Raw genomic sequence first — 15178 nt, forward strand, 5'->3', positions numbered from 1 at the left:
GAGTAGGCAGTCTCCCTGTAAACCTGGTTACTGAATTGCACAAACCAGTACTGCCTTTTGTAGAAAGCCTAGAAAGCCTTTTTTTTTTTCTTGACTTTTATTTACTATTATTTCTTGACAGCACTTGAAATGGCAAGTAAAACAAAGCACCACATTACTTCAGAAGTAGATCTTGACTAAAACAGTTATACCTTGTAGTAGCTGTTGCACACTTTCAGTCCCCATTTGCAAGGCTGTAAAGCCCTGCAGAGACACAATGGAAGGATCACATCCAGAACTCAATAGCAACTTGCATGTCTGAAGATGACCACAATGTGCTGCTCTATGAAGAGAGGTCTGGCCAAGGTTATCTAATGCATTAACCTAAAAATAACAGACAAGAAATACCACCATTGAAACTTAAAGGTATTTGCATTGCTGACTGGGAGCATTTCACAAGTATTCTTCTGACTTTAATCAAAATAACATATGAAGCACATTTCCAAAGGGCATGACATTTTAAGAAATAAAATCTAAAAAAAACCAGCAGTTCATAAATTTTAACTGCATTTACTGAGGAAGAATAAGCCTCCCTTTAGAGGCATGTGGATAATCCAGCAGAAACAATTACAGAATTTAACTGCATACAGAAGTTATTATTTTACTGCCATTATTCTACTCATGGCAGCACAAAACCTCAGTGCTAACACTGTAAAGCTTTTACATGCATTGGCTTATTGTGTTTTTTCAGACTGAGAACTTTTTGTGCATTTCAGTCAAGGTGTACTTAACAGTTTAAAACTCTGCACCCAAAGGTTACTTGCATTCCCTACTGTTTCTCTGGTTTGATCTTGGAAACTTCACTGCAGTCAGGCTGTAATCAAATTCCTGTGACAGAATCAGTTCCAGTCCTGGAGGACTCAAGCATTAGATAGTGCCTCCTTTCCATTTTCTCTTTTTGTGGAAATTTAAACTAAACATTGTGTTATGATTTAATATTTGCCTTCATTGTAGTTTTTACTGCACACAACATCACATGAAGTCTACCTGTTACACAGGTTTGTCTAGCTTCTTGTTGTTAATATATATATCCCCTACTTTTTTTTTCCTTAAGCATTTCACTATTACTGAATCACTGAATAAACACTGAATCAGACACTCTATAAGATTCCAGTTAACAGTGAGGACTACATCCACACTTCTTATAAGACCAAACCAACAAGATGCCTCAATGTATAGGGTTCCAATGTAAAGGGTACCATTCTCATGGTATGAAAACCTACGTAGTAGGCAAACCTCAAAAAAAAGAAGTATGAACAGTAACTCATACCTTAGCTTCATGTTTCACAACTACTTCAACAACATCATTATGAGCCTTTTCTGATGCCACATGCAAAGGAGTCAAGAAGCTTTTTCAAAAAAAAAAAAAAAAGAAAAGAATAACTCAACATGTATTTTGCAAAATCTTCTAAACAAGAAGTTTAGAGTAATAATTTGGAACCACTCACTCTTTCGTTTTTTCATTGATGTTAGCTCCTTTCCTCAGTAGCAATTCACATACTTGTTTTCTCTTGGGATATGGAGATGCAGCAGCACAGTGCTGAGAACATTAAAAAGTATAGCATTACAGCTGGCTAGCAATATACAGGTTTTACTGCTTGCTGATCAGCTGACAGTTAAGAGCTGGTTATATGCAGAGTCAACAGCAAAAAAAAAACCAATAAAACAAAACATGCAGAAGCTTATTAATTTGGGAGATTCCACACAGGCTTTTGTATTTACACTGGTATTTTCCAGAGCTCCCTCTCCAATAACTGCTAGAACCCTTCATACTTTACAAAGCTCACATACGTAGCTTGCTGTTGCTTAAAACTAGACTACAGAAAACCAGTCATTTAGACAAATTAAACAGGCAATTTAGTCTTAACATTAACAGCAAAATATTAATATTGCTTAACTAGACACTGGATATTCGAGGTTGGTTTGAATTACACTGTCTGACACTGAAATTTTCAGTTCTGAACTATTACCAAGTAAGTTTAGGTCAGCCACAACATATGCAAAATAATTAATAAATCCTGAAATATTACCAATGCCGTCTCATGTGTTTGAGGATGTTTGAAGTTCACTGTCTCCAAAGAAAGATGTTTCTTTATACGAGCTACATCTGATTCTCTTGCAGCCTGTAGCAGTGAGTGACCTTTGAATTCATCTTTAAAAAGAAATAGATACATACCAGCAGGTTATACTCAACTTGAGAAGCATCAAGAAGAATGTTTCTTTCACTTAGATAAAAATCATTTTATTCAGCAGACCACAGTGCAGACATTTCCAACTCAGACTTAACCTTTTATATCACTTGACAGAACTTGTTAGCTAACTTGAAACACTAAATGAATATACTTTGTTTCTACACTAAAGCCAGAGACATCCACGCTGGCTGAACAAGAACTATTTTACTTGCCACTGTTCTAGTTTCTACTCTTCACGTACATACCAATTCTAGCATATATAAAACTCTACTCCTGACCTGCCCTTGACAAACCATTTCTAGATGCTAACATGAAGTCTAACGTAGTATTTACTGATAATTTTTGTACATACCCCAGAAGTTATTGTTTGGCCACTCAAGGACAGGATTTGAGGGCATTCTTTCCAACTCCTTAAGTATGCTGGACAACAGGCAATGTCTTTTATCAATTTCTCTGAACTTCCAGCAATTGTGGCACATTCAAACATATTGAGCATTCTAAAGAGTTATGCTTTTTCTTTTCTTCAAACAAAACAGTGGAATAAAAACAAATATTTCAAGTCTTGATGCAATGAAAGGACCAAGTATGGCAAATGAAAGTGTACTGGCAAGGTCGTTCAGGGAAGAAAAGTTACAAACCCCACCATAACCACATGACTATAAAACTGACCATAAAATTATTTTAAATGCCTACATTCAAAAAACATAGCAATCATAAATTTTAAACAATGTAATGTACTGTCCAACATTGCACAATTGCTTGGAAAGTGTAAGCATTTTCTATAATCTGATTTCTGGCAGGTCACTTGTCTAGGGAACCTAAGTACACATTACAGTCAATAACTGATCTCACTTTATACTCACATGCTAATCGTTCTTTTAATTGGGGTGTTGGAGCCAAATCAATGGTGCTTTTGTTGTGACAGTTCAACAGTGTTGGGTCAGCACCATAACTTAACAAAAGAGAGCATACTTCCACCCTGTTCTTAGAAGCTGCTTCATGCAGAGGGGTGAATTGCCACAGATCCATTGCATTCACACATGCTCCATGCTTGAAAGGGGTAAAAAAGGTGCAATATCAAAACCATATAATTAGAAAGACTTCTATCATTAATTTCAATGCAGTAGATTGTTATAATAAAAATCAATGCTTCTATGCAAACTGTATCCAAGACATTCTCCAGACACTAATTTCCAACATAACAAATTTCAGCACATTGCAGTTGCTAATCTTCTGGTGTCTCACATGTACATTCAAAGAATTCAAAGGCAGGGTAGTCTCTTCAGGCTTTCTCCAGAATTTCAAAGAGTAGCTCTGCTACAGGTCTGTTAATTGAAGAGCCTAATTCATATACTCTAAACCACCTTTCAAGAAGCTCCAGAAAAAGTCTAAGTTGCACTAAAATACATTCATGTTCTGTGAATAGTCCCCAAGATAAGAATGCCAAGGTATCTAGAAGGTTATAGGTACTCAAAGTTGACTTCAACAGTCTGACAGAACATGCTCTTTCCCATTGTTCCAGTTAAAACCTTAGTGCTTTGCAAAAAATAATTCAAGATTCACTGGAGCTGAAATCCAAGAGGGAATGTAACTGTAACTTGACAGTTAAGACACAACAGCAGTGTTTAGGCAAAAGAGTTTCTTTGTCCAGTACTACAATTGTAAAGATTCACTTTACAATTGGCCTCTGAATTTAAAAAAAAATATCATTAGTGTTTTTTTTTGTCAGTTTTTTTACGTAGTTTTTCCTAAACCAATAGACACACAGAAGTAGTGGGGACTGAGACATACATAACAGGACAACAACAGCTATAACCTGAGCATCCAAACTCCCAGAGTTATCTAACAGAACACCTCAGCTGTTATAATGATCATGATTTATTGTAGCAGCTGAGAATGGGCACAAGGTCCTTTGGTGGACACCACTCACAGACTTTGCAGGCCACATCTTTGAGTCAGTAGTTTAATGCACATCATACTTTATCTTCAAGATTAACATAACCCAGATAAGCCACTTCAGTTCCAAGGTTTCACTTACATTAAGAAAATTTACACATTTCTCCTTCTTTAGTGTGAATGCTACAATTTAGAGCCAGAATTAATTTTGTAAAGTTCATTCTCTTAAGAGGCTGATTACTCCTTAATTTTAAAACATTTACGATCTTTCCAGTATTTTCAAAAACCTCCATCTTCTGAAATACTTTTCTATTGCCAGCATTGGTTTGGTTTTGTTTTTTTTGTTTGTTTGTTTTATGGGTTTTACTTTTTTTTTTTTTTGAGTGAGTGAGGGTGGAAAGGTTGATATAAGAATTTTTTACTTGGTGGCACAAAAGCATTAAGCTTTGGAGCAGAGAGAGTTAAAAACAGAAAGCACATTTATAAGGATAAAAGCTTCCTTGCAAGCAGAAGATTCTGTAGCTACAGCTTAGCAAACACTAACATGTCAAGCAAAAGCAGCCTACCATTCTTTAAGTTTTGTAACTCTAAGTACAAAATATATGCAACTTGAAGTAGTCTATTATAAACTGTTCTTACTTAATAATGTGCAATTTTATCTCTTCAAAGACTAACCTTTACTAGAAGCTCTGTTACTTCATAATGACCATAGGAACAGGCATTGTGAAGTGGCACCAAATCTCTATATAGGAGAGAGAGGGGCAGGATGATTATCTTAGTATGTGTATTTCAATTTCAAATGCATCTGTAACATTGCAAATGGCACTGTGCTGCACCTTGATCACTTTATAAAAATATCAGAGGTGTTCAAAGGAAGTTGAGGGGAAATACGAAGCTGGAGAAGAACCCAGAAAATAACTTCAGCATTTTTCATAACAATAAATGTTTAAAATAAACAGAAGATGAGCGATGTCTACTGCAAATGAAGTCATTCTGGTGAGACTCAGAATCCTAAGCAAGAAGAACTATCTACAGTGGATTTTCAGGCGTGCCAGTAATTATTTCCTTTATCACAGGAACTTTGCTGTAAGATTATCTTCTCCCTTAGAAACTAGCCAAGTATTATTGGCTAATGTTTAAGGAACAATATGTACAACAACAGCAGAACCACAGAGGTTTAGAGCTAGCTTCATAAGCTCTCAAACCCCATCATCTTAGGAGCAAGTGAGAAATTGCTCGAAGTGAATTCTTTCACTGTGAGCTAGTACGGGAGAAATTACAGAATTGAATTACAACCCCAGGGGGACATTAAAGCTGTATGATCAGGCAGCTATTTACGTAGCAGTGAAGTGATCCTAGCAAAAAAAAGGAGTAAGAGTTTGTTTTCCATAAACTTTAATGTACATCAATACACATTTTAAAAGTAGGTTTTGCATTATATTTTATGTAACGAAACTTAGCATGCCTGGATTTCACTACATTTCTTTACATAGCAACCAAATGCTTGAAAATGTAGCCCAAATAAAAGCCCTGTGAAACAGACCTTCAATTTTTATCATATTCTTTTGCAAAAAAAAGAAGTGCAGAAACTTAAAAGAAGAAAATTAAGATTGATTCAATCATCGAAATATTTGATGACTTCATTCACAGTGCTGTATGAATGCATTTTATTAAACAAGACATAAGAATTTGGCTAGTGATACCTAAAAGGCAGCATGTTCTACAGTGAGCTCAATTTAGATTCGATTGATGCACAAGTCTCAAGCCTGTACACTTTGCATTTTTGTCATAACAGAAAAGTTAAAAATGACATAATGGTCTCAAGTCAGAAATTCTTCATGGCTAAAACAGTATTACTCTTCTTTACTTCTTCTCAATTTTAAACAAATTCTGTTTATTCTGAACAAATGAAAAAAGGAACCTACCCTTTATCCTTAGCATGTACGTCAGCCCCATGTTGCAATAAGAGCTGTACTATTTTTACACGGTTATACCCAGCTGCTAAATGTAAAGGAGTAGACTGAAATGACAGAATGTAGAATTAATCAGTAATACAAAATCAAAGGGTTGATTTTATATTTATTTTTTTCAAAACTTAACAGTACTAGTTACTGAAATCCTTAAAATAATTGCAACATAAAAAAAAAACAAACCCAGAGTGCTTGCATCAGACATTTGATAACTATGTTCATTGTTTACTGACCACTCTAGCAGTCATCAGAAACACAAATCCTAAATTTACTCCATCACTAATACGTTCTGGCAATGAAGACCTTAAAGGATTTTTGAGTCCTGCAGTCTGCTTTTGTCTTTTAGCCTACAGACTTTGCTGGGACAAACTACGGCCCTTCTGAAAAGGGAAATAAGATGGCCATTAGAAATTATGACTGCTAAATTATAAAGAGGTCTCCCTGTCAATCAATAGATGAAGTGTAAAAATTATCAACAGAGATTGTAATCCACATCTGTGAGTGCAGTAACTTAACCTTCTCTTGTAAATTCTCACCCTCCACACAGCACTTGGGTAACTGCTCTATGATCTTTTGTGGCAAACCCACTCAAGCATTCCCATCAGCAGCACCAGAGGCAGTGCTACAAATTAGTTAAGAGAAATCTTATCCTCTTCATTTACAAACCCATCAACTGAACTGGGCTTGTATGGCTCCTAGAAGATGAGTCTCATGAGTAGAAGATGAGAAAATACAGATGCATAAGTGTTTTGGAGATCCCAAAATCTTACCACAAAGCCTTAAATAGGGAAACCTAATTCAAACAAAACTTAAGTGAATGAGTACACATACTTAATAAGAACAATGAGGATGCCAAAAATTGATACTCAATAATCTGAATCTTCAGTAGGTCAGGGGCTGAACCCAGGGGATTATCAGGACTTTTTAGAATGCAGATTTTGAACATTTTTCATGTAGTTCCTTACCAATACTTGTAGCAATAAACAGCTTGCTCCTGAAACAGCAGCAATAACTTGCCTAGGCTGCATGGCAAAATAAGGAACCTGTGTGTATCTCTCTGTGATAGCAATAAGAATCCATGAAAAGGTCAAGCATAAGTTCCAATTGAAAAGGTGTTTGTTTACTGCTCCCAGATGGAAATACCTACACAATCCTTTTAAGGTTAAAAAACAAACAAACAAAAAAATCAGCTACACTGCTAGAGAGGTACAATCTTATTTTCCCACATACATTAAAGGAAATGGATAGAATCTAAGTTTACCATTCTTAAAATCTGGTCAAATAGTAACTGTGAAACATATGAGAGTGAACTGATTTTAAATCAGGTTTTAAATAAAAATACCTTTCTGCCATCGCTTGCATGACAGTTAACATTTAATGGTGTAAGAAGAGACATCATCTTTTCTTCATTTCCACTCCTGAAAAACGAGATACAAAATGGGCAAAAATATTTGTATTTCAATTTTTAGTAGCTTCTAATGTTTTACATTTTTCCTTGCTACGTTTGCTAGACCTGTTTTAAACTAATACATTTGCTGATGTGCTGTCAGCATTAAAAGGAAACAAAAAATGCATTTATGCAACTATTTTCGTAGCTCTGTTCACAGATAACAGCCAAAGCTTAGCATCTCGATGGAATGCCAGCTCAAAAGCCAACATATGTATTCAGTACACGCAATTCTAAAAATATAACTAAATTACAGTTATCTTCCAAACGTGCATACCTGGCACTTTCTAAGAGTTCATCTTTCTTATATTCACCTGGAAGACAAAAGGGAGTTTCTTTAGTTGTTAAATATCTATGTGAAGTTCACTACTTATCCTCCTCTTCCAAAACTTTAGAGAACATAAGTGCTAAAAATCTGGCAATCCATTACTGAATTAGCACAATAAATTATGTATTCAGAACACATCCCATGACTGAGACGATGAAGGCCATATGGGAATTTCTATTTAAAATTATAAAAGAGAGAAGTTAAAGTAATATCAGAAAGACAAAACCCAAAATACTGTATTACATTCATTTGCCTGTTATTAGTCATAATGTTATCTAAAGATTACCCCTTACCAGTCAGCACTGCTTTTGCAGACGGGTCTGCTAAGTCCAAAGCTGTTCTTCCATCTGTGTTTCGGATGGTTGGTTCAGCACCATGCTGCAGCAGTACTAAAAAATGCCAAAGTTTTCCATGAGAAAACAATTCTACAAGACAAAGCCTGTAAGATGTTATCGTTACTCTAAGCCACAAGCAACAAAAGAAACATCCAGTTATTGATCCTAATTTCCCCTCTCAAGTTTTTAGCATCAGAATTCCTTGATGTTAAACTGTTCACAAGTGACTAGTGAAAAATGCCTAGACACATTTTATGAGAAAAAAGCAAAGCAGAACTGGAACAATCACAGACTGGCAGGAGGCAATCTCAGCTGACTGTGACTGACAACCACAAAAAAAGAGTAGCTATTTCACAACAGCTCCAACTTGTTTCTTGCAAAACTGGCATTTGAGTTTAAGTTTATGATAGATTTTTAGTTTTAATCTTTATACCAGTCCTAGCTTCATAGAGTAAAAATGGTCTTTAAAAGGTTGTCGACTTTTCACAGTGAAAAGAAATGATTCAGTCACAGGAAGTGTGGGAGAAAATTACCAATGCAGACATCTGTCTTGCCCTTAATGGCAGCTTCATGAAGGGGAGTGTAATTCCAATTATCCCGAGCATTAGGATCTGCACCATGCCGCAAGAGAAGATTGACAACTTCAGCATGACCAAAAGAGCAAGCGTTGTGAAGAGGAATAAGGCCTCCATCATCTCGTGCGTGGACATTGGCACCACTCTGAAGTAAATATTCAACTACGTCCTTTCGACCAAAACCTGGAAGAGATAAAGGGAGGAAAGGTATCAAGTGTAAGAGAAGTCCCTGTCCCACATACACAGATTAAAACAACAAACTTAAATAACAGTAACTGTTCCAAGTAATAATCACAACTGGCATTCTTTATTAAAAGTGCATATACACACTAAAGGTCTTCGAATCAACCCAAAATTAGATTAAAATAAATACAAAAAAACTTATATTCAAGATTCCTGGAAAAATAAATATCTTCATAGGGCTCCAATGAGTCAATAGCTTCTTGAAAACATAACAAAAAGAACACAACAGTGACAAAAATACCCTCCTTTAATTATTTTATATTGCCATTAAACCAAACAATGTTTTGAATCATATTCTGCCAACCCACAGCCAGTTTTTGGATGGACCAATAGGTGAGCCCTGGAAGCAGTAAGGATAAGAATGGTTACAAGTCAATGCATGTACAATTCGTATTCTAAGCTTTTTAAAAAAGATCCCAAAACATGGAAAGTATTTTACAGAAACACATTGATAGCATTTTTTAAAAAACAAGTAAGCAGCACTGCTCCCAGGTTCAAACTAGAAGCATGGCTATTTGCTTTCTAAGGAATAATCAACATAATGCACACAGTTTCCATCTTAGAAATGATCACTTAAGCAAACCCTTAGGGACACAGAAAGTTTATCTGAAACCATGCTCTATTCAAGTAATTTATTATGAGAGTATGCACAACTGTAATTTAAAGATATTCATAATGCCTGTTTTCAGCAATGCCTAAAATGATTATAAATATTTGATCGTGACTGAAGCACAAAAGTGCTGTTATACATTGAAGTTTGTTGTTTTTTTTTGTGTGGGTTTTTTTTTTTTTTTTTTTACAAACCTGTCATTCAAGTTAAGGGACAGCAAAAAAATATTCCCACTTTTACACTTGGAGCTAGAAACATATCACAGGGTAACTGTTCTTATAAAACAATTTTACAGCTATAAGTGTTTAATTTCAGCTGTGTCTTGTGCATTCATATAACAGCAGATAAATGAGGACATCAACCTGTATCGACACTTTCTTGAGCATCTTCATAAGAGGCCAGAGTGACCTTGGACTTCTGCTTGCAAAAATTAGGTCCATCTGGTTACATTCTAAAGGCCACTGCCTACAGAAATCCCTCAAAGGTTTCAAGAAGGTCACTTTGGGTCTTAGGGATTATTAGGGCACGTAAGAGCCATATTTGGGTATGTATCAACTTGTGCCAAGTACCTCCTGGGAAATAACCCACACGTGCTGGACCTGGCTGACATTCCTTGCTTCAAATACCTGAGTTGCTACCTGGAAGAACTGGGGGAAAATCAAGTCTTGAGCTTTTTACTCAGAGGAAATCATCACACTGTTGCCAAAACCAGGGATACTCAGATTGCAGCAAATTTAAACTTTGTTACAAATCATTCATGGAAGGTCAGAAGCTAGCTATAAATCCCTGCAACCACAAGCTAGAAATAGTTTATTCCAGTAGCTACACAGTATTTCAGTGACAAAGACACAGAAGCATGAAAGAAGCCTCAGAATTTTAGTTACAACTGAAGTTTTCAGTTAAGTTCCAGCTGAACTTTTTCATAGCATGTTCTTCACTAAACTCAGCTATTTCCAAACTGTCAGCAACCAAAATCCTGGAGCAAGAAGCACTTTCACCTTCACTATTCGACCTGCAAAAAACAAACACTGCCATTACGAGGCAATTTCTGGATCTTGCCTTCTGAGAGATCTTGCATGTAAGCCATATATGCCACAGGTAAAAAGGCCAGGAAAGGTATTCAGAAAAGCCTTTCTAAAATTCTGTCTTTCCTTCTTTTCCCTCAAAAGCCTGGCAAACAAACCACATTCTCCACAGATTTCTGATTAAAAATTTTCACATAAAATTATTTTTATAATAATCTCAGCATGAACTCCAAGGTGTTTTCAAGTAACAGTCACAAGACTACACTGGCAACGTGCTTCAAGTTTTCAAAGCACATTTCCAACAATACAAATCATAGCCTGCTAGTACCTTGACTACAACAGAACCACGTACTATAGCAAATTTGCTTTTGAGTCTCAAGATTGCAGTTACCCATCTTTTAACCAACAGAAGGTACCTTACCTATCCTAACAAAAAACAGGAGCTCAGCATACTTCAGATGAAAACTGGATCAGATATATGGTCTGTGTAGAAACAATTTATCTGCCCAGGCACAGTAAGCCACATTCACTGCACATGCATGCATACTTCTGCTGCCAAAAAAAAAAAAAGTAATCAGTGCCTATACGACATATACCTATGCAGCCATACTGTCTAGACAGTAAATTATATGCAGTGTATTTCTCATTCTTAAATTTAGCCTTCATAACTAAGACATTTAAATATTGTTATTTTTTTATAAATGTGTCCAGATTTTTGTTTTCAAAAATTAAAAAAAAAATCTGTTTGAATGTATACTCAAAATTGTCTATGTTATTTAAAGATCTACTTAGATGTGACTTTTCACAAGTGCCAGAGCCCTGCAAACACATCAAAGCTGTTGCTTGATGACAGACTGCTTGGTATCTTCTTTCAGTACCAAAAAATGTTTTCCAGAATTGCTTTAGCCATATTAGAAAAGCCTCTGATCAAATTCTCTGTCCAGATCTCTGCTAGATAAACCACTCATTCTTGTACAGAAGGCATTCCTGTCCCCAAAGCTTTGCTGCATAGCCATGTTTTTGAAAGTAAAATGTCCACCTTAGCAGGAATTAACACCATAACTGAAAATCAGCTGTGGAAAGTTCATCTGAATGCCCTCTATTTAGTACATAGGTTCAAACAGGTACAGCTCATGAACAACACATAGCTTCTCTCTGCTCAAAGCCTGCATCCACTTGGAAAATACCCTAACCATAGCAACATCCCTAAACTACCTGTAGTTACTTTAATGTTGAGACAGGATCATTTGCATCACACTAATCTTTGTAACTTCGTTTCAGCACTGAGTGCGCAGCAGGGATTCCTTACTTCCTTGTGGAAGCATCTGCCTAACAGGGCACCATATATGGGAAGAGAAGTATTTCCTCATTATTTTTTAAAGGGTGTATGTGCACAGAGGGGATGGCCAAACTCTGTATGATAGTCCCTCTCTCCTCTCGTTTTCACTGAGAGTGGAAATGGGACAGCCTTTCACACAGGAAAGTGAGCCACTGTCTAGTGCAAAAATTCTTCTTTGCCATTAGTTGACTGCAAAAAAAAAAGAAAACAACACACCCCAAAACCCCAAACCAACCCAAAAGCAAACACTGTCACTTTTAAGGGGTGGAGGTTTTGTGCGATTTTGTTTGGCTCTTGAGCTTCTATCAAAAGACCAACTAAACGGTATCACAGCTTGCAAATGTGCAGGATAACTGAACATCATGAATGCTTTATTTCTTGCTGCAAAGCAGAAAAGCTATTCAGGGCCTCCAGCTGACATTCTTCTACCACAGCAGAGTAGCTCCCTGCACTTGTCAGCTAAAGTTTGTAACTTTTTGGAGAACAAATCCTGAATATTAATCACAGTAGAAACTTGTAGCAGTATATGAATAATAATAAAAAAAAAAAATTACAGTCACTGTTGTCATGACTGACGTTCATTTAATTTTGACAGGATGAAAACCTAACAGAAACAACTGAGCTCCAAGTCTTCTCCCCTGCCTAAGGCGCTCATATTTTCAATGAATTTTAGTTTGAGGGAAAAGCATTTTGGTTCCTGCCAAGTCCCTAAACCCTTGTGATACTTTACAGTTTGACATACACTGCAATGAAAAGGGTTGACTTCAGGAAGTATATGCAGCTTATAGTGAGAGAGGACTGTGCCTATTATGTTGTGAAGGGTGGTGGGCTCTGGACTTAGGTTTCAGTACAGCCTATCTACACACACGATTCTGCACTACAAAATCCAAAGAGCAACCTCTACCAAGATGCCAGTATGTATTACGTCTAATAATGACACATATACAGGGAGAGCTTGCAATATTTTTTAAGTATATTTTTAATATATTTTAAAATCCATCTTCCCAGAATGACACATGGAAAAAGAGGAATTTTATTTCTTTAAATTGCTACACAAGATCTGGGAAAAGACTTAAAAACTGGAACCCAAGTTCAAACCCCACAATGCCACTAAAAAAAGACCAAAACGTCAACAGAAAAAAAAAAAACAACTCTGCATACTTCAGCTCCGCCTCTTCCACAAAACAAGTCTTGAAGCTGAATGAAACTAGTCAGAGAAGTTTTGTAATGCACCTTCTGAGAACAACTAGCCACCTAGGCTAAACAAAGCAAGAATACAACACACTTTTGCTTTTACTTCCTGAAATGTAATTCCTTTAGAGCCAGAAGACAAAAGAAGCTACTATTATTCCAACTATGAATAATGGGGGAAAAGCAAAACAAAGCAAAAACAATAAGCCCAAAATCCAAGAGTTACACATGCCCATTTTTCACATTGAGTCTATTGCAGGTAGGCTGACAACAGCAAAGTTTTATGTGAAGCACAGGAAAAGCATTAAATTGAGAAATTACACAAGTATTTTATGCCACATGTGAACCAGGAACTTTTGACATCTCGTACAGTCACCTGAGAAGAGCAATTAATTTCTCTGTATCAAGTCTGAAGCAGACACAAGCATGGCAATTGCTTCCAACACACCAATCTGTTACACAACACTGGAAGTCTAAAAACTACATTAACTTACTGCTGTGCCCTTTTTAAAGAAAAGGCTCTCTATAGACCAGGAGTCCTTTGAAGTCAAGACAGATCAACTCCTGTCCAGAGAGAGAAACTAGATCACTATATTGCATGAGGAACTCCTTAAACACAGCCTGCTGTAAAATGTACTCATTTGTCTAGAAGTTCAGCATTTACTAGTGCAGTACTGCTGGATATAAAAAGATAGCTGCAGATTTTTTTCCCTATGACAGGATATTTTGTCTCCTGGGCCCTCTTGTTGACCAAGTTTCTTAGATCTGTGAAAGCAGCTGTCCTGAAGAGGCTTTCAAGAACTTAGACCTGTTGCATCTACTGGAAAGGACACCTGAAGTAGAAACCCTCTTCTAAAACCACTCGGTAAAGAAACAAAGTTCATTATTACTATTCATACTGTTTAGCTGAAAGAAGCCGCTCTCTTCTGCAGCCTGCCAGTCTTAGGGTTTGACATCTAATGGTGTAATCAAATCAAAACAAACATGAAAACAACAGTCACAGTCAGGTCTTTGTCTGAAAAGGTGGGATACAATCCTCTGTCCTGTTGCCAGCAGAAGCAGTTGTTCTGTGATGTCAGTTGTTTGGGCATCTAAGGCCCGAATTAACAAAGTCCATTTGTTAAAGATACAAATGCAGGCACTCTTCCAGGGTGAAATTTTAAAGATTAGCAGGCCTGCTAAAATCAATGGAAAAAGCACCTGGGGCATATGTTACCTGTCAGAGCTCACATGCCACAACACGAACAGTCTAAATCCCAGTCCAGATGTCCCCAGCACCAGCAAAGGTTCATTTAAATAAACAAATAATGAAACAGAAGGGCAGAAACAAGACGCCACCCCGACCACTCTGCAACCACTACCGCGCGGGTGACACCGAACCAGCCACGCGGTTGTCGGGCGGGCAACGCACCTACAGGCACCCACAGGCCGTACACCGCGGCTGGCCAAGCCTCCCCACGGCGGGGCGCGCGAGGAACAGCGCACCCTGGGCCCGTCCGCGGGCCAGGCCCCACGCCGACAGGAAGACGGAAGTGCGCGATCCGGTAGCACGCCTGGCCCCAGCGGGGCTGCCCCCGCGTTCCCCTTTTCCCCACAGAAGCGGTAACGGCCGCCTCGGGCTGGTACCTGCAGCGAAGTGCAGCGGACTGGACTTCCTTCCCGCCGTGTCCCGGCTGTTCACATTCTCGGGCCGTACCAGCCGCTTAACCCGCTCCACGTCCCCGTTCCTGCAGGCCTCGAAAAGCTCCCGAGCCGGTTCCGCCGCAGAGCCGCAGCCCGGCGACTCAGACAAGGCGGCCACTCCGCCCGCGCACCGCCGCCCCGCCATGCCAGGCCCGCCAGAGGCGGCCAAGCAGACCCCGCCACCCCGCTCCCAGGCCGGGACCCTGCGCGGCAGCAGCCCTGCACACGCTCCGCTGGGCGGGGCGCTAGGGCCAGCGCACCGCGGCGGAGGGATCCGGGCCGACCTTCCACGGCAGCACTGCCGG

The 15178-nt window shown here is 38.2% G+C and overlaps 1 protein-coding gene across 4 annotated transcripts in view; it reads right to left on the bottom strand.

Annotated features, from left to right (window-relative positions):
- TNKS2 (tankyrase 2) overlaps nucleotides 1–15108 on the bottom strand; it is a 30043-nt gene extending 14935 nt beyond the window's left edge. The window contains exons 1-12 of one of the 4 annotated variants that reach the window (XM_062619474.1): nucleotides 14817–15108; nucleotides 8741–8965; nucleotides 8166–8261; nucleotides 7822–7858; nucleotides 7440–7515; nucleotides 6053–6147; nucleotides 4803–4869; nucleotides 3095–3281; nucleotides 2070–2191; nucleotides 1488–1579; nucleotides 1310–1388; nucleotides 192–363 (exon numbers count right to left, since the gene is read on the bottom strand). In XM_062619474.1, coding sequence (XP_062475458.1) covers nucleotides 192–363; nucleotides 1310–1388; nucleotides 1488–1579; nucleotides 2070–2191; nucleotides 3095–3281; nucleotides 4803–4869; nucleotides 6053–6147; nucleotides 7440–7515; nucleotides 7822–7858; nucleotides 8166–8261; nucleotides 8741–8965; nucleotides 14817–15018 — 1450 coding nt within the window. In that variant the 5' untranslated portion in view covers nucleotides 15019–15108. Of the gene's footprint in view, nucleotides 1–191; nucleotides 364–1309; nucleotides 1389–1487; nucleotides 1580–2069; nucleotides 2192–3094; nucleotides 3282–4802; nucleotides 4870–6052; nucleotides 6148–7062; nucleotides 7179–7439; nucleotides 7516–7821; nucleotides 7859–8165; nucleotides 8262–8740; nucleotides 8966–14816 lie in introns of those variants that run through there. The other 3 variants (XM_062619475.1, XM_062619476.1, XM_062619477.1) reach the window with 3 other exon arrangements.
- Nucleotides 15109–15178: the final 70 nt, after the last annotated feature.

This window comes from Pezoporus occidentalis, unplaced genomic scaffold, assembly GCF_034315485.1.
Source record: "Pezoporus occidentalis ecotype Australia unplaced genomic scaffold, CSIRO_AGI_Poc_V1 ctg210, whole genome shotgun sequence".
NCBI lineage: Eukaryota > Metazoa > Chordata > Aves > Psittaciformes > Psittacidae > Pezoporus > Pezoporus occidentalis.